This window comes from Engystomops pustulosus, chromosome 5, assembly GCF_040894005.1.
Source record: "Engystomops pustulosus chromosome 5, aEngPut4.maternal, whole genome shotgun sequence".
Lineage (NCBI taxonomy): Eukaryota > Metazoa > Chordata > Amphibia > Anura > Leptodactylidae > Engystomops > Engystomops pustulosus.
The window spans coordinates 153,488,789-153,511,488 of record NC_092415.1 but is presented as its reverse complement, the minus strand read 5'-3'; the positions used below and the strand labels follow the sequence as shown (position 1 = coordinate 153,511,488).

General features: G+C 40.9%; 1 protein-coding gene across 2 annotated transcripts in view; it reads right to left on the bottom strand.

The window, feature by feature from the left end:
* Nucleotides 1-22,700, bottom strand: part of TMEM108 (transmembrane protein 108) — a 129,974-nt gene that overhangs the window by 49,550 nt on the left and 57,724 nt on the right. Inside the window, exons 1-2 of one of the 2 annotated variants that reach the window (XM_072153465.1) lie at nucleotides 19,793-19,857; nucleotides 16,949-17,034 (exon numbers count right to left, since the gene is read on the bottom strand). In XM_072153465.1, the coding sequence (XP_072009566.1) occupies nucleotides 16,949-16,988 (40 nt within the window). In that variant the 5' untranslated portion in view covers nucleotides 16,989-17,034; nucleotides 19,793-19,857. Of the gene's footprint in view, nucleotides 1-16,948; nucleotides 17,035-19,792; nucleotides 19,858-22,700 lie in introns of those variants that run through there. The other variant, XM_072153464.1, reaches the window with a different exon arrangement.

Sequence of the window (22,700 nt, the reverse complement as noted above, 5' to 3'; positions counted from 1 at the left end):
AGGGGGAAGTGTTTATACAGGAGGGGGGGCAGTGTGTATACAGGGAGGCAGTGTGTATATAGGAGGGGGGGCAGTGTGTATATAGGAGGGGGGCAGTGTGTATACAGGGGGCAGTGTGTATACAGGGGGCAGTGTGTATACAAAAGGGGGGGCAGTGTGTATACAGGAGGGGGAAGTGTTTATACAGGAGGGGGGCAGTGTGTATATAGGGGCAGTGTGTATATAGGAGGGGGGCAGTGTGTATACAGGGGGCAGTGTGTATACAGGGGGCAGTGTGTATACAGGAGGGGGGGCAGTGTGTATACAGGGGGTAGTGTGTATACAGGAGGGGGGGCAGTGTGTATACAGGGGGCAGTGTGTATACAGGAGGGGGAAGTGTGTATACAGGAGGGGGCAGTATGTATACAGGGGGAGGGGGGCAGTATGTATACAGGAAGGGGGGGAGTGTGTATACAGGGCTAGGGGGGCAGTGTGTATACAGGAGGAGGAGGGGGGCAGTGTGTATACAGGGCTAGGGGGGCAGTATGTATACAGGGGGAGGGGGGGCAGTATGTATACAGGGGGAGGGGGGGCAGTGTGTATACAGGGGGAGGGGGGGCAGTGTGTATACAGGGGGAGGAGGGGGGCAGTGTGTATACAGGGGGAGGAGGGGGGCAGTGTGTATACAGGAGGGGGGCAGTGTGTATACAGGAGGAGGAGGGGGGCAGTGTGTATACAGGGGGAGGAGGGGGGCAGTGTGTATACAGGGGGAGGAGGGGCAGTGTGTATACAGGAGGAGGGGGGGCAGTGTGTATACAGGGGGAGGGGGGGCAGTGTGTATACAGGGGGAGGAGGGGGGCAGTGTGTATACAGGGGGAGGAGGGGGGCAGTGTGTATACAGGGGGAGGAGGGGGGCAGTGTGTATACAGGAGGGGGGCAGTGTGTATACAGGAGGAGGAGGGGGGCAGTGTGTATACAGGGGGAGGAGGGGGGCAGTGTGTATACAGGGGGAGGAGGGGCAGTGTGTATACAGGAGGAGGGGGGGCAGTGTGTATACAGGGGGAGGGGGGGCAGTGTGTATACAGGGGGAGGAGGGGGGCAGTGTGTATACAGGGGGAGGAGGGGGGCAGTGTGTATACAGGAGGGGGGCAGTGTGTATACAGGAGGAGGGGGGCAGTGTGAATACAGGGGGAGGAGGGGGGCAGTGTGTATACAGGGGGAGGAGGGGGGCAGTGTGTATACAGGGGGAGGAGGGGCAGTGTGTATACAGGAGGAGGGGGGCAGTGTGTATACAGGAGGAGGGGGGCAGTGTATATACAGGGGGAAGAGAGGGGCAGTGTGTATACAGGAGGAGGGGGGCAGAGTGTATACAGGAGGAGGGGGGCAGTGTGTATACAGGGGGAGGAGGGGGGGCAGAGTGTATACAGGAGGAGGGGGGCAGTGTGTATACAGGGGGAGAGGGGGCAGTGTGTATACAGGGGGAGGAGGGGGGCAGTGTGTATACAGGGGGAGGAGGGGGGCAGTGTGTATACAGGGGGAGGGGGGCAGTGTGTATACAGGAGAAGGGGCACTGTGTATACAGGGGGAGGGGGGCAGTGTGTATACAGGGGGAGAGGAGGAATGTGTACACGGGGGAGGGGGGGTGCAGTCTGACTACTGGAGGGCGGCCCATAAAGGGGCCCACTAGGGCTCTGTCGCCCAGGGGCCCACTAAAACCTGGAGCCGGCCCTGGTCCTAGTCCCAATAGCTAATCAAGCTTATACCCGGTTGTAGGCATGTATTTTATATTATTTCAATTTCTGTCTAGATGCACTACAGGAAGATTGTTCTATTGCAACTTGTGTAACATCTGTTTCTACTTGAGAGGTGTGATGTGATGGCACAGAAAAATACAACATCTCCTGGAGGGGATGAGGAGGCAGTTGAGTTGTATCATTTTATTATGCAAAGGAAGTGACCCTGTCTTGGTGGCCAGTTTATTGATTCAAAGTCCGGAAGCAGTTTACATAACTAATTAATAATTAAAAAGCAGTACAAAGGTCTAAGGCCTCCATCTGACATGGGTTAATGCATGGCAATCAGATTTAGATTTGTATCATGTGCTGTGGGTCACAACATGGAAGGGAAACATAGGACTAAACATGCTATATGATGGTGTAATTATGGATTGGTCCCTAAAGGAATCAAATTATATGGAGTAAAATTCGGTTAAGGCTGTGCCACTCTTTTATTCTTTTATTACCACTTCACATTGTTACTATGGCTACAAAATGGAAAGGGTGGTCAAACATCATGTTCCCGGAGTCATCGCGTCCAGTAACCATGGCAATCTAAGCCATAGGAAAAGCTTCAGAAAGCTGTGCATGCTAAGAATATAATACACAGAAACAAACGAATGAATGGCTTGGGCAAGGACCATGCTACATTTCTAAGTAGGAACGACGTACTGTTTTATGATTCTCTTCTCCACTGAAATGTTGGGATTGAAATAAAGTTACTGTAATTGTTTTTGTTTTTTTTGGTGAGGCAATCCCTTTGTTATTATGCATAAATGAATATGCATTGAAAAACTGAAGTCTAGTTAACCATTAGAAAGCCAAACATCTATAAGGCATGGTCCAAAAATGAAATAAGAAACATTTTTAACGTAAAAGGACATTTACCACCAGGATGAATTATTGTAAACCAAGCACAGCAACATACTGGTGTGTGCCCCCTTCTTTTAGCTTATTATGCCCTGGTTTTTACAAAAAAGGCTTTACAAAATATGCAAATAAACCCACGTGGTTCTGGGCTCCAGCCTTTTTTGTAAAACCAGGGCATAAGAAGCTAAAAGAAGAGTAGATCCTACCAGAGGGGACACAGACAGGCATGTGCTTCCTTTACAATCGACTGGCTGATGCAATTGAAGAAAGGATGAATGCGGCCAAGTACCGAAATATCCTGGATGAAAACCTCTTCCAGATGCTCTGGACCTGAGTCTGAGCCAAAGGTTAACAGGACAATTACCCTAAGCACACAGATAAAATAGTGACTTCAGAACCACTTTGTGGCCATTCTTGACTCGCCCAACAAGACCCTGAGCTAAACCCAATCTCTGGAGAGGCTTGAAAATGTCCTCCACCAACGTTCACCATCCAACCTGAGAGAACTGGAGAGGATCTGCAAGGAAGAATGGCAGAGGATTCCGAATCCAGGTGTGAAAAACTTGTTCCATCATTCCCAAGAAGACCCACGGCTGTACTAAAAGGTGCTTCTACTCAATACAGAGCAAAGGGTCGGAATGCCTATGACCATGTGATATTTCACTTTATCTTGTTAAATAAATTACCATAAAATGTGTAGAGTTCTGTTTTTTCTGTGAAGATGCGGTGCAGAGTGTACAATGATGAACTAAAAAAATAACTTTTTTGATCTTACCAATTGGCTGCAATGAAACAATGAGTGAGAAATTTAAAGGGGTCTGAATACTTTCCGCACCCACTGTACAACAAAAGAGAGCCAAGCAAACTCTACTCTGATCCTAATTTTTAGACAATCACTTCCCATCAGTCTTTTATCATTTTTAATGTTGGGGGACTTTGGAGCCGCTGGATTCACCCTTTAATAGTGTATTGCCTAAACTGCAATTTTATCCATATTGGACTATTCCTTATTTTGCAGTTCTACCTACTTATCAGGCACAAACTGATGTATGCAGTGTAACAAAAAAAGATATTGCACTACTTCCATTTGATTATAGTTTCCATGGTGATCTAAAATCATGCTGGTAGCTTAGTTACCACCACTGACCACAAAGCATCAGTTTGTGGAACTTACTGATAATAAACTAAAGGAAAAACATTGTTTTCTTCTGCAGAAGCTGAAATGTATTAACTCCTTTATGTCTAGTTTAGAACCTTGTGCTATGTACACAGCTATGTAAATGTAAGTCCGGAAATTCTTAATGGATTTAATAATAATTATAGCATGTGTAATTAAAAGGGTTGTCCGACATTCATAAAAACTTTACTGTTTTTTACTCCAAAGACCATCAAAATTCTCTGGGCAAATGAGCCATGTGATAGCTGGCCAACAGGAAAAATGGTCTCCAAAATCCATCATCACAGTGCAAATATATAGGGTATGGTTCACAAAAATATTTTGTCTCAAACTTTGTTGTAACTTAAAAATAACCTAGAAAAATGGAAAAATGTGTTTTTCAATAATGTTTGCCTTTTTCCTTTAATATTACAAAAAACTATTGGATGCATCATTTAATTGCATTAAACTTTAGTCTTAAAAAAAACATAACACTTCAATGTTGAATTAGAACTCTAATTGTAACTTGCAGTTAAACAGGCCCATTGCTAGAAAAAAAACTTTAAAAAATGGCCCTGATAAGGAAGGGGGTAAACACACTGGCAACAGAGTGGTTAAAGGGGTTGTTCAGGTTCAGAAATTGATAGTGTTTGTGTAATGATAAGATTATACAATTTTCCAATGTACATTATGTATCAATTCCTCACTGTTTTCTAGATCTCGGCTTGCTGTCATTCTATAGAAATCTTCTATGTTTATTTCTACTGGACAGAAATCTGTTCATGGTCATGTGATGTCACACAGGTGCAAGAGTTGTTATATCACATATCTCTGATTGTTCTCTGTGATTCTAACGAGCCGCGCACCTGTGTGACATGACACATTTCTGTCCAGACACAGGTCTGAGAAAATTGACCGCCACTGTGTTGGCCCTCTCTGATGTTTGGGCCCCATAACCACCAATAGCTTGGTTTGCTTAATGGGTAAATTTGCCCCTGTATGTAAAGAACCGGACAGAACTTTTTGATTATATACAGAACTAGTCCATTTGGGACCTGTGTACAGTAGCTTCTGTACCAAGTATTGTACATACCTAGAATTATCCTATGATAGATCCCGCTGTCTGGAATTTCCATAGACTATTTCAATCCTAACAAATTTAGCTTGGCATTGCACAGAAAGGTCAGTTTTTACAAACACAACTTAGAAATGGACACATGCAGGTGTTTTATGGTGTTTCTTGATGCATCAGTTGATAAGGGAGGGTATATACATCAAATAACACTGTTTTGCTTTATGAAAAATGTATCCATGGGCAAGTGTCACATGGAATAATCTTTGTAATCTACTCTCCAGGTCTGTTTGAGCTGGTTAATCACTTGATAGCTTCTAATACTCTTCTACTGTACAATACATTGTGCGCATAAATCTTTATCTGCAACTCCATCACACTGTGCTATACATCACCATTGTATGTTATTCAACTCTCATCTTGGTGGCCTGTATGACAAACTAGCTATGAAATCTCATAATAATAAATCCCAAATAGCTGACTCAAGTCCCTACCGTCAAGCGGACTAGTGATTTTCATTGCTTGCCTATGCATCAAGAGACACACAGGTGTGAGCGAGGCATCCACAAACATGAGACGTCCTCAGACAGTAAAAGAGCCAAGCTATCTCTTTTTACATTTCATGCACCAAAATGCTGACAAATGTAATACCAAAAGTCTCAAGCATATGTTACATTTAATTCTGATAATGTATTATCAGAGTGGCTTTAGCATCAAATATGTCAAAAATGCAAAGTAGAATCTGCTGATGTCAAATTGTGATTTGAAACTAAGGCAGGAACATCACAGCAAGCGTTCTTCTGAGTATCTTCATCTAAGGTGAGGCTCCCTGGAGCATGTGTAACATGAGACACAACTGTCATATTCTACAGTACTATCCACAATGTACAATGAAAAACCTGACTCATTATACAACCAAGACTTGATTCTACTGAGCAACCTGAAGGTGAATCCCCACTGATAAAGATATGTATAACTATCCCGCACCGCTCATGCTTCTTGCATCTTAGACTCATCATTCTTTAGATTTTATTATTTTGTGACAATGTGAAAGCCATCAATCCCAATGGTCCTATTGACTTCAGATGCACAGATAGTCAATACTTGAGATGCAAAGATAATCCTCTTATTGGAAACCACAAAGTTTTGATGGATGTAATAAATTACAGACCCTAGTATATCCCAATACACTCCTCAGTTTTTTTAAATTTTTGTTCAGTATAACAGAATGTCCTTTTATCTGAGCTGTGCAAATGTGAACTCAGCATACGGCTGCATGCAAAACTTTTCTCCATTTTTCAGTTTTTAACCGATATAGTTACCGTAACTAAAAATATAAATGTTCATTTATTTTTTTGTCTGCAAAGGGGATTTAAGACATTCTACGTTCTAATGCATTACTGCTTGTGCAATGGTTTATACCTTCAAGGCCCTTATTAGATCCTCCTTCCTTGTGAGGCTGTGGTCAATAACTCCACCACAACTACAAAATTATTATCCTAGCCATTGCCATAGGCAATTATCAAGGATAATTAATAAGAGACCCGAGGTCCTTTTGCCATGACAAAGTGATCGCTCTTACATTAAAGAGTATTCATCTACAATGTTGTTGTGACCTTTTTTCATATGCACTGTATGGGCCTTTCACAGGGTTCAAAGGGTTAAGCGGGGGTCACCCATTAAACAATAATAATGAATCAATCTCATGAATAAAAAAGGAAAACTGTGTAAAAGGCACATTCCTCTGAAATTATTTTCCAAATCCTTTTTAAACCTTTTGAAAATCACAGTTTTACTCGTAAGGTCCTTTTTCTTAACATGTTATAGCGGTTACATACAAGATAGGGTCTGTAGGTTTGTTCTTAAGTTGAATTTGTATGTAAGTCGTAACTGTATATTTTATCGTTGTAATCCCAGCCAGAACATTTTTGGTCTCTGCGACAATTGGATTTTAAAAATGTTAGGTTGTCATAAGAATCAATATTAACACTAAAGCTTCATTACAGACACATTTGATAACTGTTACAGCTGATCATTGTAGCCTAGGGCTAAAGTAGAATAAATTACCAATATCCAGAGGTCCGTTTGTAACTAGGGGTTGTATGTAAGTCGGGTGTTCTTAAGTAGGGGACCGCCGTGTAAGACACTCCCTGAAAAGAAGTCCTAGGACATTTTTTTTCAAGCTTAGAACTATAAGGTCTTCCTTGAAAATAAGACCTAACGGACACCATTACTAGAGCATTGGTAGAGCATTTAGATACTACAAGAGGTTGTGACATGAGTGTAGAATTCATGGAATAAAATCGTTGTTTATTTGAAAGTGACATTGAAGGAAAGTGCTAAACATGAGAGATTGGGGCCAATGATTCTAATAGAAATGGAGTCACAAGAAACTCAGCCTGAAATTCAAAGTTTGTAGAGTGAGAAGGATGTTAAAGAAGTTTTTGACATAATGGTCCTTAAATAAATAATCTTGCTTTTTGTGCATAAAGTACCAGAGATTGTTATACACAGACAGAGAGATTTAGAATTATAAGCTGGTGTATGTGATGGTAGGGCTACAGGATATTAATAAGGGTTCAACCAGGGGCGTTGCTAGGGTGGTAAAAGATCCGGGGCACGGGCCCCAATGCATGTGTATTGCACTTTCAGTAATGCCCCCTCCTGTACATAACCCCCTCACATGTATTTGTGCCAATAACAAGGTTACTTCTGGTATATACAGCTACAGAGAACAAAGGAGAAATCCCCATCACCACATCTTATGTTCCTCATTCTCCCTACATCTTGGTTCCCTGGCAGTGTTATCCTGCTGCCGCCCCTAACAATCTCCCCAAATACTGTAAGGCTGCGCTCACACGTTTGTCTTGCATTTAAACAAAACCAGGTGCGAGTTACCCATCACTTGTGGTTACCCAGCAATTATGGGTCAGAGGTAGAATAAAACATCCAAAAATTACTATGACAATTTAAAGAAAAAGCGGATGTTCATGAATGAGTGCAAATAACAATCTTTATTGGTTTCGCAAATACAAAGATGAAGTTAAAAACAATTAAAAAAGCACCCTAGGTGCCATACAATTACCCATGTCCCCAGTGCACAATAATAATAATCCCCACGCGTTTCGCCTGTGTCACCAGGCTTCCTCAGGGATACACAGATCACGATCTGAGGACACAGATCGTGATGAGAACGAGATGGAAGGAATCTCCCGGGCAGCGGGGCAGATGATCTGCTGACCCGAGGAGATTCGGGGCACTGGCCAAAAGATCCGGGGCATGAGCCCCGGATCTTTTGACCTAGCGACGCCCCTGGGTTCAACAATAATTGTGAATTCTTGTTCATGGAAAAATACCTTCTTGTTCACCTTGAGAATAAGACCTAGTGCCTCTTTAAGAACAAAAATTAATATAAGACAATAAGATTGTGCACCAGTTATCATGAATGTGTTGCTTCCCCGCACTGGTCAGACAGAGTTCACCATCTTTTTTGTGGTGTACCTACATAGGGCATGTGACACAATTTGAAAGTTAAATACGACGCCCGGTCCGAATCAGACGGACTGTCTGACGACACACTCCCCAATTTGTGTCGCATGGAAGCCAACGCAGATGAGCCACAAAACAGGTATGTGTGCAAGGTGTTTTAGCCATGAAGAACGTGCACAGTCCGACAAAGGGAACCGTGCAACCTTTGTGCCCCACTGTCTCATTTTCAGAGAAACAGGGTATGCAAGAGCCGTTTGGGACAAATGGGAATTGAAAGTAGGAGTTAATGGTGCAAGATCTTTAGAAAAGAAACAATTGCCATTGCACCTTGCATTGATAAAATTAACTTAGCTTTATTTCAAAGAGCTCAAGGAAGTGCTTAGGAAAGATATGAACTCTTGTAGTCAGAATCCCCATTGCTGAAATGTATACCTACTGCTCATATCTGGATTCTCCTGACAAGCTGGGAGTCTCATTATCACAAATCACTCCTTATTGGAAGCTGTGTTAATAGTACAAATGTTTAGCCACACAAATTCCCAAAAGAGCGTCTGGTAAGGCAATATCAACTGTAAAATAAGGTCTTATGTGGGAAAATGTGTAGGGTTGTCCTGTTAAATTACAAGCCAAACGCTTTGACATGACAGCATTTTAAGTGACATAGAAAATTGCATATCCAGGCGCCCCTGCTGTGCCACTGTTCAGTTCAGATCTCATCTCAATGCTTCCTCGTCTGTCACCACAGCAATTCGTGAATATCTTTTCTATGCTGTTACTGTACAGTCTTCTCATTCTACACTTTACAGACTTTGTAAAACAGAGTGTTTATATGTAAATGAGAATGGGAGTCATGAAGTTCTGAAGGCTTGTACAATCTTTTATCATTATAATTCACTCACGTTTGAGACGTAGAAACTCCTACTGTATATTAAACCTTTCTCAAGGCTCATGTGGGCAAGAGAGAATGCACAGACTATATGCAGTATATAACATGTGCTATTGTAGACCCATTCTTGTAACTTTGAGGGGTCATTTGTTGTCAGAAGCTGCAGTCAATATGTTCTCTAGATTAAGATTTCTTATATATTATATTGTAACATTTGGATGCCATCATCATGCAACTAAAAACTTCCATAGTATTGTTATAAATTATTTAGAGCTTAGAGCTAGAATTTGACGTTTAGATCCTTCCTTCTTCCAGGCAGTGAATTTAGACCCCCACACCAAAACATAGACCTTGACACTTGGCCAATTTGACATTTCACATTTATGCACAGTGGCCCAAAGCAGCTAAAAGTCCAAACACATTACATTGCCTAGCATAGAGCACCAATGACACACAGCAACCTACTAAGATGCCATATTGTCTCCATTAGGTACTGTATATATTGGTATTAATACTGAATGTTTCTAAGTTCAAATTCTATGTTTCAATGATCAAAGGTCCAGAGAATTGATACAAAACGCACAAGTCATTGAACACAATAGACAACATAGGAAATTATTCTGATTCCCTTTGGAGGCAGCCTGTGTTTTGTCTAAACACAATATAAACACTAAATCATGCAAGATAATTCTCTACTTTAGAACTAAGAACACAATAATTATTCACTTAAAGTTAGTAAGAAATGGAAACTGTCACACTTAATAAATAAGAATAAAGTTTGCTTGTTGAATTTTTACTGTGATTTATCGTTAATAAACTACAATTTCATAAAATGAACATGAGGTCCTTTGTACTAATTTCACTCAAACTGTAAGCCCATTATAAGCCCATTATAAGCTCACTTGAACCTGTGTGATAGTATTAGATGTAGCAGCAAAAGGCAACCCATGCTATCTCAAGCGAGCACTTCCAGGACTATCAACCTAGCTGCTCCTTGCTTCCATGCTAAGCTTCTTGGCCAACAGGCACATGTCCGTGTAGCGCATAAAATACAATATCCCACTGTGCCACCAGGAAGAATTTGAGCTAATAGAATAGTGACTATCCATCTAGGCATCAGCAAAAAGACAACTTATGAAAAATTCTCACGGCTAAATGTTTTTCTCTTTTGCAAACTACTCCAGATTTCTAAGCATACAATTGTATGGAACAAAACAAAATAACTTTATCATCTCACAATGGCAACATTTTACAATTCTTCTAGTTCTCACAATGCAAAATCCATTTGTAACAGATGACTAAATCTCAACCACAAAAAGCTCAGCTAATGCCCTGTTTGTTCCACTCTGACTAAAAGATCTAATTTGACAACTACACAAAAGGAAACTGCAGATTTACAGAAAGTGAGTGAAGTTATGGCTGCTGTTATTAGAGATTTGTTCTGCTTGGAAAATACACAGAATGAGTTATTCCCCAATCACAGTCCATGCATTTGTCTCAATGTGTTGCTTCAGTTGCTACTATCATTTGTTATTGTGATGGTTCTGAATGCCACTGTATCCACTTCAGGTAGCATACCCTTTTATCTACACACCCTTAGGCTACATTCACACGAACGTATGGGGGACGTATATACAACCGACGTATATACAGTGTATATAGGTCCCCCATACACTTTAATGGCCTTGCGGTGCCGTACGGGAGTTGTATGGTGCAGCACACATGCGGCACCGCACTGTTCCATAGTCCGTAGAAAAATAGGACATGTCTGTGTATTCCTATGGAGAGGGACAGGGGTGAGCCTCTCCCTGGCGCCAATGTATGCCTGCCGTAGTACGGTACGGCAGGCGTTCATCGTGTGCATGTAGCATAAACGTGAATTGAATGCTGCATATAAAAGATAAGAAATAAACATGGTCATGAAAGAGTAATTTGTGCAAATAAGGCCCAGGTGCTCCTTCAGAATACAAAATCTTGTGAATCTGCAGCATGGAGGGTCTCACCCAGAGCCTTTCTGGTTCATAAGCATCATTTAAAATAATTTATTTTAGAAGTAGGAGGTCATGGATAACAAATATAAGAAGATTTATTATGCTTTATTATGCTGGTAGATTTACTTTAATAGCTATTCCTTGGTTTATACAAGAATATTTTTCAACAAACTACCATTAAATGGATGTTCCAGTTTCAGCAAATAAATGTTGTTGTTTGTATGATGAAATTTTTTTTACATTGTTCCCACATACTTTCTGTATCACTTCCTTTGTTTTTATATCTCTGCTTAATGCGATTCTATAGAAAGCCAATATACACTCACCGGCCACTTTATTAGGTACACCTGTCCAACTGCTCGTTAACACTTAATTTCTAATCAGCCAATCACATGGCGGCAACTCCATGCATTTAGGCATGTAGACATGGTCAAGACAATCTCCTGCAGTTCAAACCGAGCATCAGTATGGGGAAGAAAGGTGATTTGAGTGCCTTTGAACGTGGCATGGTTGTTGGTGCCAGAAGGGCTGGTCTGAGTATTTCAGAAACTGCTGATCTACTGGGATTTTCACGCACAACCATCTCTAGGGTTTACAGAGAATGGTCCGAAAAAGAAAAAACATCCAGTGAGCTGCAGTTCTGTGGGCGGAAATGCCTTGTTGATGCCAGAGGTCAGAGGAGAATGGGCAGACTGGTTTGAGCTGATAGAAAGGCAACAGTGACTCAAATCGCCACCCGTTAGAACCATGGTAGGCAGAAGAGCATCTCTGAACGCACAGTACGTCGAACTTTGAGGCAGATGGGTTACAGCAGCAGAAGACCACACCGGGTGCCACTCCTTTCAGCTAAGAACAGGAAACTGAGGCTACAATTTGCACAAGCTCATCAAAATTGGACAGTAGAAGATTGGAAAAACGTTGCCTGGTCTGATGAGTCTCGATTTCTGCTGCGACATTCGGATGGTAGGGTCAAAATTTGGCATCAACAACATGAAAGCATGGATCCATCCTGCCTTGTATCAACGGTTCAGGCAGGTGGTGGTGGTGTCATGGTGTGGGGAATATTTTCTTGGCACTCTTTGGGCCCCTTGGTACCAATTGAGCATCGTTGCAACGCCACAGCCTACCTGAGTATTGTTGCTGACCATGTCCATCCCTTCATGACCACAATGTACCCAACATCTGATGGCTACTTTCAGCAGGATAATGCACCATGTCATAAAGCTGGAATCATCTCAGACTGGTTTCTTGAACATGACAATGAGTTCACTGTACTCAAATGGCCTCCACAGTCACCAGATCTCAATCCAATAGAGCATCTTTGGGATGTGGTGGAACGGGAGATTCCATCATGGATGTGCAGCCGACAAATCTGCGGCAACTGTGTGATGCCATCATGTCAATATGGACCAAAATCTCTGAGGAATGCTTCCAGCACCTTGTTGAATCTATGCCATGAAGAATTGAGGCAGTTCTGAAGGCAAAATGGGGTCCAACCCGTTACTAGCATGGTGTACCTAATAAAGTGGCCGGTGAGTGTACAATTCAGAAGTAAAGATCCTGGCACTCGTATTTCTGCATCAACATGTAGGTTTATTTTGCATCAAAAAGCATATCACAGCGACAGTGGGACATGTATCTCAAGCCTTTCTTGTATCCCAAGCCTTTCTTGTATCCCAAGCCTTGGTTGAGAAAGGCTTGGGATACAAGGCGAAACACGTTCCATGGTCACTGTGATATGCTTTTTGATGCAAAATATACCTACATGCTGATGCAGAAATATGAGTGCCGGGATCTTTACTTCTGAATTGTATATTGCCTTGGTCCGGACCTGGAGCACCATGACAGCGGAGTGCCGTCTGACTGTACTTCTGAATTCTATTCAACGATATAACGAGCTGTGCACCTGTGTGACATCAAATGACCAAGGACAAATTTCTTTTCACAGGAAGCAAACATAGGAGCGTTCTATAAAATGACAGCAAGCAGAGATCTATAAAACCAAAGGGGAAAGGAATTGCTACAAAAAGTATATTGAAAAACGGTATAACTTTTCATTATACATACATTAACATTTATTTGTTGGGAACATACCTTTAATTTTAGTAAATCCAGCTATATTAATTTCCAAGATAATGTAACATGGCCTGTTGATGCCAGGTGGAAATTGACATCTCTTTGGGGAAAAGCAATTTTTTCATTTAGATGTGAGAGCAGACAGGGCGTGTTATTAGTGCCTGCTGTGAGCTGTCTGGTAGACTGTCTGCCACTGTGCTGTGTATGGAGATAACTCTTCTCAGGGCAGCCCGCTCCTGAGTCAATTCCTGCACACCAGCAAGGAACAAATTTCAGCTCAGAGATACTACAACATGTTGAGGTTTGGAGTTCATGTTGTTTTTTTCAAAAATCAAGTCAAGGTTTTTTACTTACTATTTGTACATTTGTCTAACAAATTTATTGAAGCGCTGCAACAAAACCCATACAACATAATATTAAGCTGAAAGAAGTTTTTATTCTCTACAGCTAATAAAGCAATACTACCAACAAGGATGTGCCATTACAATACTCAACCACTTCAACCACTTTATAAAAGAGACAAAATTCAAATATATTTCAATTCAAAATATTGATATGAAAATAATTATATGTGTTACAATATCACTTGTTTTACTATGCAAAGGGACTAGATAGCAAGTGAATGCTTAATGGTTTTCTATTAGCATATTAAAGTAGATAGGAAGGTACATAGGTCATACCCATTGGCGTAACAAGAGTCCACTGGCCCCCGTTGCAAAATTCCTAAAGGGGCCCCTACCAAAATTTAGTTAACCCTTGCCTCATAAGTATGTCCTGTTATCTTTTAAATTTAGCACCCATTCATTTCCTCTATCTTCGTTCATGTTTAATATTTCCTTTGCCCAATTTTATAGTAAGTGCCCCCTCTTCTTCTTCCCTCAGTTGCCTATTCACCATATTCACTAAATCCTTCCAACAACTCCCTATCCCCTCAGTCTCCCACCCATTCCATCAGCTATCCATGACCTCAACCCCTAACTCCACACATTATCATCTCCCTCCCCCCACATTCCATTGGCTCCCCATGACTTCAGCCCCTAGCCCCACATACCATCAGCTCCAAATCCCCTCAGCCTCCCCACATTCTATCAGTTCCCAATTACCTCAGCCCCTAGCCCCACAGACTATTAGCTGCCCCACACTGTCAGCTCCCTATCCCCTCAGCCTCCCTCAGCTAAAAATCTTTCATTGCTTCTAATGCAAAAAACTGGCAATTAAGCAGAGATAAATCTCCCCCACACCCCAATATAAGGTATATGATTTTTTTTACAAACTAAGCAGCATTTTTCACAAAGCATATAAGAAAAATGTTTTCTCAAATGATGATTATGATTGATTTGATTTTATAGAGGATGATCAACCAACAAAGAAATCTCCCTTAATGATATGGTCATACAGCCAAATATACAATGGAAAAACCTGACATGTATTTTGCTTGGGGGGTCATGACAGGAATCCTGTGGGGGACCTTTGGTTTCTTATGTGTATTTCAGTTTTCAAGTAAGCAGACTATACGCAAAGCCATGAACAGAATGTATAAGAACAATAGTAAAGATCAAGGAAAATTAGGACAAATACAGTTTAAATTCAATCTCTAGAAAGAGATTTTAGAAAAGTGATTTAGTGTAATATGATGCTCTAGCTGTAGTGGGGCTGGGATGTGGGGGGGGGGGGGTAATTATCTAAGAGCAAAACAAGGGAGGTTGTAATTTGTAAGGGAAAGACTGATCTGTCCCAAATAGCAGTAGTCACAATCAGTCACAAGTTAGCAATGGAATAGTATAAAAATGAGCTATCTATGACATGTATATTTAAGGAAGGAGACTGGCCAGCAGAACAGTTGAGTGGTCTACCCAGTTGAGTAGAAGTGGTTTGGCACACATATGTAATAGCCTGTTGAAGGGTGATTACATTCAATAGCTGTCTGTTTTGTCTCTTCCAAAATTTAGAACCAACGCTGGAAACTGGAAAAGGCTGTCAGGGAATCTGGAAAGCTGTGTTTGTCTTTGATGCCATTAATTTCTGGACTTGTTTTTTTTTTTACCATTTATCCACAATCTCCCTATCACCTTTATTTTATTAATAATAATAATAATAATAATAATAAATCCTTTATTTATATAGCGCCCACAGATTACGCAGTGCTGCATAGAGCTTGCCAAAACAGTCCCAATGGGGCTCACAATCCAATCAACCTACCAATATGTTTTGGGGTGTGGGAGGAAACCGAAGCACCCAGAGGAAAAAGAATCATGGAAAAACTCACAAAAACTTAGTACACGGCCAGAATTTTCAGGAGAAAGAAATCAGCATTCAATATTAATTTGCTGAAATGGGCCAGAATCCCTTGGCTGTTCCCTATGTTCATTTGGTCCTGATGATTTTCCCTCTCTACCCAAGAGATACATGTAAAGACTTATAGAAGCTATCTAGCTGTTATAGAGCCAATACCATCTCTCTTAGTAGAGCTTGAAAAAGATGGTCACGTCTTTTGTGACCACACAACTCTTAACTTTATCTTAAACATAGATTGAGGGGTCTCATAGGCATTTTTAAATGACAAACACATTCTGAGCATACCTGGCAATACCATTCCCTTGTCAATGGGACATGTTCCTAAAGTCTGTTACTGTCTAATCTGTGCTGTACATGTTAGGCCATTGATGGTGAACCTTTTAGAAGCCGAGTGCCAAAAGAATAAAAAAAAACACTTATTTATCACAAAGAGCCAAAATGGCAATTTGATCAGCAACTTATTGCTTTCTACTCTGACACAGATTTAAATAACTTGTGTCTTGAGTATCCCTGAAATAAGAAGGGGAAATTCAGGTTATCATTTAAGGTTTCCCACTGGGTTCCCTTGAACAGTAAGAGTCACTGGGCAGGTGCTCCAATGATAATCCAGTCATTTCCTTGCTATTCCTGCCATCCCAGGAAGCCCAGGAAGTTTTGCTTTAAATAAGCGCTGAAGGCAACATATCCTAAGCGACTCAATTTTCATGTAAAATAATGGAAAAAATGAGCGGCATTCACTTAATGCATTTTCAAGCTATATTAGCAGAATAGCAATACGGACATACTGCAGACTATGACAGGTCATTTTCTCTCCAAACAGTAGGCTACAGAAAGCGCCCGTTTGGCGCAAAATGGACCATCACCTGCCACGGTCTGCAGTATGTCAGTATTGCTATTCTGCTAATAAAGCTTGGTGAGTCCATCTTTTTTTCCTATTTGATTGAACCTTCTGCTTGTACTGGGAGTTAAGCACTTATAGCCCATGATGGGAGCGTCTTCCAGATACAAGACCAGAGTGAGGTGGTGCCGGTGTACTTTCTATTCATGCTATTTACAATTTTCATATAATGCTCCATAAAATAATAGCCGTGTTGTGCTTGGTTGCTATGGGATAGGTTGCTATATAGATATACACACACATATATTTGGACGTGATTTAATATCTTAAATGACCAAAGAAAATCCTGTCAAGGACTAGTGGACGTGGACCCTGTAAGGCGGTACTTTTTCCTTGACAACCTTGAGTACATGTTTTACCCAGGTGGGTTAGTATACAGCTGTGACACACTTCTGTTGTACTGGATCTATAAAAAGATTAATGAAAGTAAACATGCTGTCAATGACTTAATCTTTACTTACTAAACAGATGGCAACAGAGGGCCTGTGACCTTCTCTTCATGGTATCATCTGCTCCTTCGTGTCCTCTAGCTTACTCGTCATACTGTCTGGAAGACATGAAATTGAACATTAGTCTATTTTCAGCTGTTGATCATTATCATATGAAAGGCACCTTAATCCTAGGAAAAGCCCAGGTACATCATCTCCCTATTCTTATAACAATAGAAATAGGTTGTAAAATTACATAAAATCATATTCCACAGACATCCTAATATATACCACCACTCATAAATGGTAAACCATTTATTTTTTTTGTATATTTCATACTTTCAAGTTTTAGGACCAAGTTCATACCTTACATTTTTGCTTATTCTGAGTGATGTCGTATTTTATTTTAACACTTGTCAATTATCTTTTTTCAGGACCTCTGAAGGTCTATCTAAAGACAAGTAACCTTCCAGGGGTTTTTGGCTTAAACAACCGTCAGACAGTTTGGGTTCATGTGTAAGATCACCATCTTGACAGAAAAATACTGAAATTTAGATATTTTTGCTAATTTATTAAACAAGAAAAACTGAAATATAACATAGGTATTCAGGCCCTTTGCTGTGACACTCCTATTTAACACACACCCTGTCCATTTCCTTCAGATCCTCCTTGAGATGGTTCTACTCCAGCTGTGAGTCCAGCTGTGTTTAATTAAACTGATTTGACTTGATTAGGAAAAGCACACACCTGTCTGGATAAGACCTTGCAGCTCACAGTGCATGTCAGAGCACATGAGAATCATAAGGTCTTAGAAACTGCCCAAGGATCACAGAGACAGAATTGTCGCAAGGCACAGATGTGGCCAAGGTTACAAAAGAATTTATGCAGCATTTAAGGTTCCTAAGAGCACATCCTTAAATGTTTAGGATGACCTAGACTTTTTCTCGATATGGCCGTCCAGCCAAACTAAATTGTGGAAGAAGGCCCTTGTTAACGGAGGTACAGAAGAACCCCAAGATCACTGTGCCTGGGCTCCAGAGATGCAGTTAGGGAAAGGAAGAAAGTTCCACAAAGTCAGCTATCACTGCAGCCCTCCACCAGTTGGGGCTTTATGGCAGAGTGTGCCGACGAAAGCCTCTTCTCAGTGCAAGACACATTAAAGTCTGCATACAGTTTGCAAAAAATGCTTGAAGGACTCACAGACTATGAGAAATAAGATTCTTTGCTCTTATGAGATGCAGATTGAACTTTTTGGTGTTAATTGTAGGTTGTATGTGTGGAGAAAATCACGGCACTGTTCATCACCTGCCAAATACAATTGATTTTTATCTGCAGGGAAAGAAAGACTGGTTGCAGTAGTGAGATATCCCAGATAAATAAAACCTCTTCTAGAGTGCTCTGGATAGCAGACTTGGCAGAAGCATCACGTTCCAATATTACAATGACCCTAAGCACACAGCTAAAATAACAAAGCAGTGGCTTAAGACCAACTCTGTGACCATTCCTGAATGGCCCAGCCAGAACCCTGACCCAATCCAAATTGAGCATCTTTGGAGAGACTTAAAAATGGCTGGAGAGGATCTGCAAGGAAGAATGGCAGAGGATCCCCAAATCCAGTTATGAAAAACTTGTTCCATCATTCCCAAGAAGACTCATGCTTGTACTAGCTCAAAAGTTGCGTCTACTCTGAGCAAAGGGGCTGAATAATTACCGTATATACTCGTGTATAAGCCGAGTTTTTCAGCACAAAAAATGTGCTGAAAAACGTCCCCTCGGCTTATACACGAGTCATACAGTCATACACAAGTAATAAAAAATATTAAAAAAATAATAAACTTATATACTCACCCTCTGGTGGCCCCGACGTGCAGCGCTGCTCCCCCGATGTCCGCGCGGGTCCTCCTCTGCACGTCGGGGCCACTGGAGGGTGAGTATATAAGTTTTTTTTTTTTTAATGCTGGGCAGGCTGTTTACTACTGGGGGCAGTACTGTATACTACTGGGGGCAGTGCTGTATACTACTGGGGGCAGTGCTGTATACTACTGGGGGCAGTGCTGTTTACTACTGGGGGCAGTGCTGTATACTACTGGGGGCAGTGCTGTATACTACTAGGGATGGGCTGTATACTACTGGGGACGGGCTGTATACTACTGGGGGCAAGCTGTATACTGCTGGGGGCAAGCTGTATACTACTGGGGGCAAGCTGTATACTACTGGGGGCAAGCTGTATGCTACTGGGGGCAGGCTGTAAACTACTGGGGGCTTGCTGGCTACATACTGGGGGGGTCTGTGACCAATGCATTTCCCACCCTCGGCTTATACTCGAGTCAATAGGTTTTCCCACTTTTTGATGGTAAAATTAGGGGTCTCGGCTTATACTCGGGTCGGCTTATACTCGAGTATATACGGTATGTCCATGTCATATTTCAGTTTTTCTTATTTACTTTTTTAGCAAACATATCCACATTTCTGTTTTTTTCTGTCAAAATTAGGTGCATAGTGTAAATTAATAAGCAAAAAAAAAAAAAGAACTTTTTTGATCTCCATTTGGCTGCAATGAAACAAAGATTGGAAAATCTAAAGGGGTCTGAATCTTTGCAAACCACTGTAAATGGTGTTGAATGACCTGGCACATTATAACTAATCTAGCACTTCTCATTATGCATTTTGTTTTTATAAGAAATTTTACACATTAGGGTAGGTTCACACCACGTTTTTTGTATACCCTAAGTGTATACGTTGGCAAAGCACCCAACGTATACCCTTGGCATGTACATTGACAAATAGTGGCAGACAGAGGTATAGTTGTTGCCTCCATTTGACCACTATACCATCTTTTCATCCTGCAGCCTTCAGCTGAGTGATGTATGTGCTTACTGATGGAAATGGACAGCTACCGGGAGCAGATGCAGCACATTCAATCCCTCCTCACAGTCTCACCGAGTGCATATGAAGCTCGGCAGGAAGGAGAACCCTGTGATGTCACTGTTCATATTAGGACAGTGACATCACTGGGGAATCACCTAATTCTTCAGCAGCAGCTAATCGCTGGCTGCTGCTGACGTATAGTCCTCCCCCATATTCAGGGTTGAGGAGGCTCCCCCAACTTATTCCACTGTATAGACATACAGTGGGATATGTCTGTGCCATAAGTTTTGAGGACAGGTCAGAATGTCCTTTCAACATATAGCAATTAACGTGTCGTGAACTCAGCCTTAGCTAACCAGACTAGCCAAACCCTCTTTGGTCTACACATTTTTGATACCTTGGAGTCCAAGCTCCATAAATTCCCCTCCCCCATTATTGCATTTTCAACCTCTTATTTTATGAACTACTGTATATTCTCAGGTAAGATGATGGCTGTTAAAGTAATGATCAAAAATGTAAAACCTGTGACAAATCCCGCAATATACTTAGATAAAAGAAAATGTGATGGGCGTTTTCCCAATTTATTTGTGTTCAATACATATAATTTACAAAAGAAATAGATTTCTTGTTTCTCAATAAATAGGCTGTTTACCAAGACAAACATCTAGCCATCTACATCAAGAGTCAGGTTGCAATGATTTATGTGGCTTTTTAATGTTATCGAGTTGATTTTTAACATGGTTTACTTCTTAACAGACGATCAATCCTTTAGTGTACCTATCATGGTGTCGGGCACTAGAAGCTAAACAGATTATTGAACGTGGTCATGCTTAGCGAACCTCTTCACTTACAAGGACGACTACAGATCAACAATTTAAATGACTAAAAGGTTACTTGACTGATACCTCAATGGCTATCTTTGATAGCTTGCAGTCATGTGACTGCAAATTCTAATTCATTTATTGTCCATTAGTCTCTTTGCCATTAGCATGCGGTGTAACATTTACATACAACATAAAATAAACCACTAAGAACACAACTATATAATATATATATTTATATATATATATATATATATATATATATATATATATATATATATTTTAAGGAAGAATAATTAGAGTTAACCTGTTAAACTTATGGAAATAAGTTTGAACTAATGTTCTAGTACACTTGGCTTATTGAAGGGTAGATTGATGGAAGTGTCCAGGATTTAAAAAAATGTTATATATGGCTAGAGGGGGCAGCTATGAAAACAATGAACTTCTTATACTCACCTCCTCTGGTGCTCCCGTTCACCCGTGGTACCGCCCATCAAAACGGGTTGCTGTTTGTATACAGAGGCCTATGGTTCTGTGCATCTGCTATAGCAAGCTCCTGATGTAACAGGCATGAGGCTGTGGTTGGGTGGTAGCTTCGGCCTCTGTATACCAGTCTGTACAATGACTGGTAGTGACTTATTCTGCTACGGGTGAACGCGAGTGCTGGATGAGGCGAGTATAAGAAGTTTATTGTTTTTATAATATCCCTTAGCAATATGTAACATTTTTTTAAATCCTGAAACCTATTCAAGGTCAGATCATTTTGACAGCCCTTAAGGAGTATCTTATTACCCTATACTTAACATTTTTTAAGCATTTATGTTTGCACTTTCATGTGTATTTTTAGAACATGCAGAAAATATATATATGGAAACCCGGCGGAAAAACGTGATTCGCACCTTTAGTAAATGTGCCCCTATATGCTGTAACCTTTTCATTGTTGCATTGATGTAGATGGTAGACAGCTTATTTTTTGCAAGTTGTATTTTTTGATAGTGTGATTTTAGGTGCCTAAAACCTATTGAGGTTGATTTTTCTTTAAGATTAGGAAATTTGCAATTTTTTATTTTGGGGGACTTGATTGATTGCTCTTAATAGGTGTTATCTGTAGTTTAACGGTAGTTTATGCAACTCATAAAGGTCTTTTTAAAAGGCCAGCTGGAGATTGGAGCTTATTTTGCTAAAAAAAACTGTGACTTTTTTCAACCGTTATACAAAAATGTAAAGTTTTTTTAAAACTTCAACATCTGGACTCTAAATTCAAATCAGGAGCAATGTTGGATAAATCAGATGTGGCAAACTTTGATAAGTGGGTGAAAAATATCACTAACAAATCCACCAATACGTCCAAAAAAGTCACTCAAATAAAGAAAACAGAACATGATAAATCCATCCACACTGGTTTGGCAATGCCCAGTGTGCACCTGTCAGATAATTTGCATATTTTATGACACATGAAAGAAATAATGTTATTTTTTTAGCTATGCTACAATTATGTGATTATGGCCACATATAGCCTGTTTTTATTTGTAACCAATTCAAGGTCAAATCATTTTGACAGCCCTTAAGGAGTATCTTATTACCCTATACTTAAATTTTTTTTAAGCATTTCATCTGTATTTTTAGAACATGCAGAAAATATATATATTATTCCTTCCATTTTGGTGACATGTTTATGTTTTCTAGCTATATGTTAAATGTTTAGACTTTAAGGAATTGGCCACTCTTTTGCATAAGTTGCCCATGTGCATTTACTGCCTTGTGGAAAATACCTGAATGTTCATCAAGTGATTCAAGCATTCCTGCTACTTACTTTTGTACTGTGTGCAGACCCTTTGTGCTTTTTTCTTCAGTGATTCTGAGTAGGAGGAGCTGTAGCAAGATGGTTATGACTCATCCTGCTCACTCCCCCTCCACTCGTCCTGTGTCTGTCACTGAGGACAGACTGTGAGAAGAGAGACACAGTGGGAGACACCATGAGGACCGCCTATAGAGTCAGCTATGAGTTCCAGAGAGCCACCTATGTGTATATGCAGAAGGCAGCATAGTGAGAACAGGGAGTGCTGATGCTTCACATCATCCCTGAAGCCTGGTAA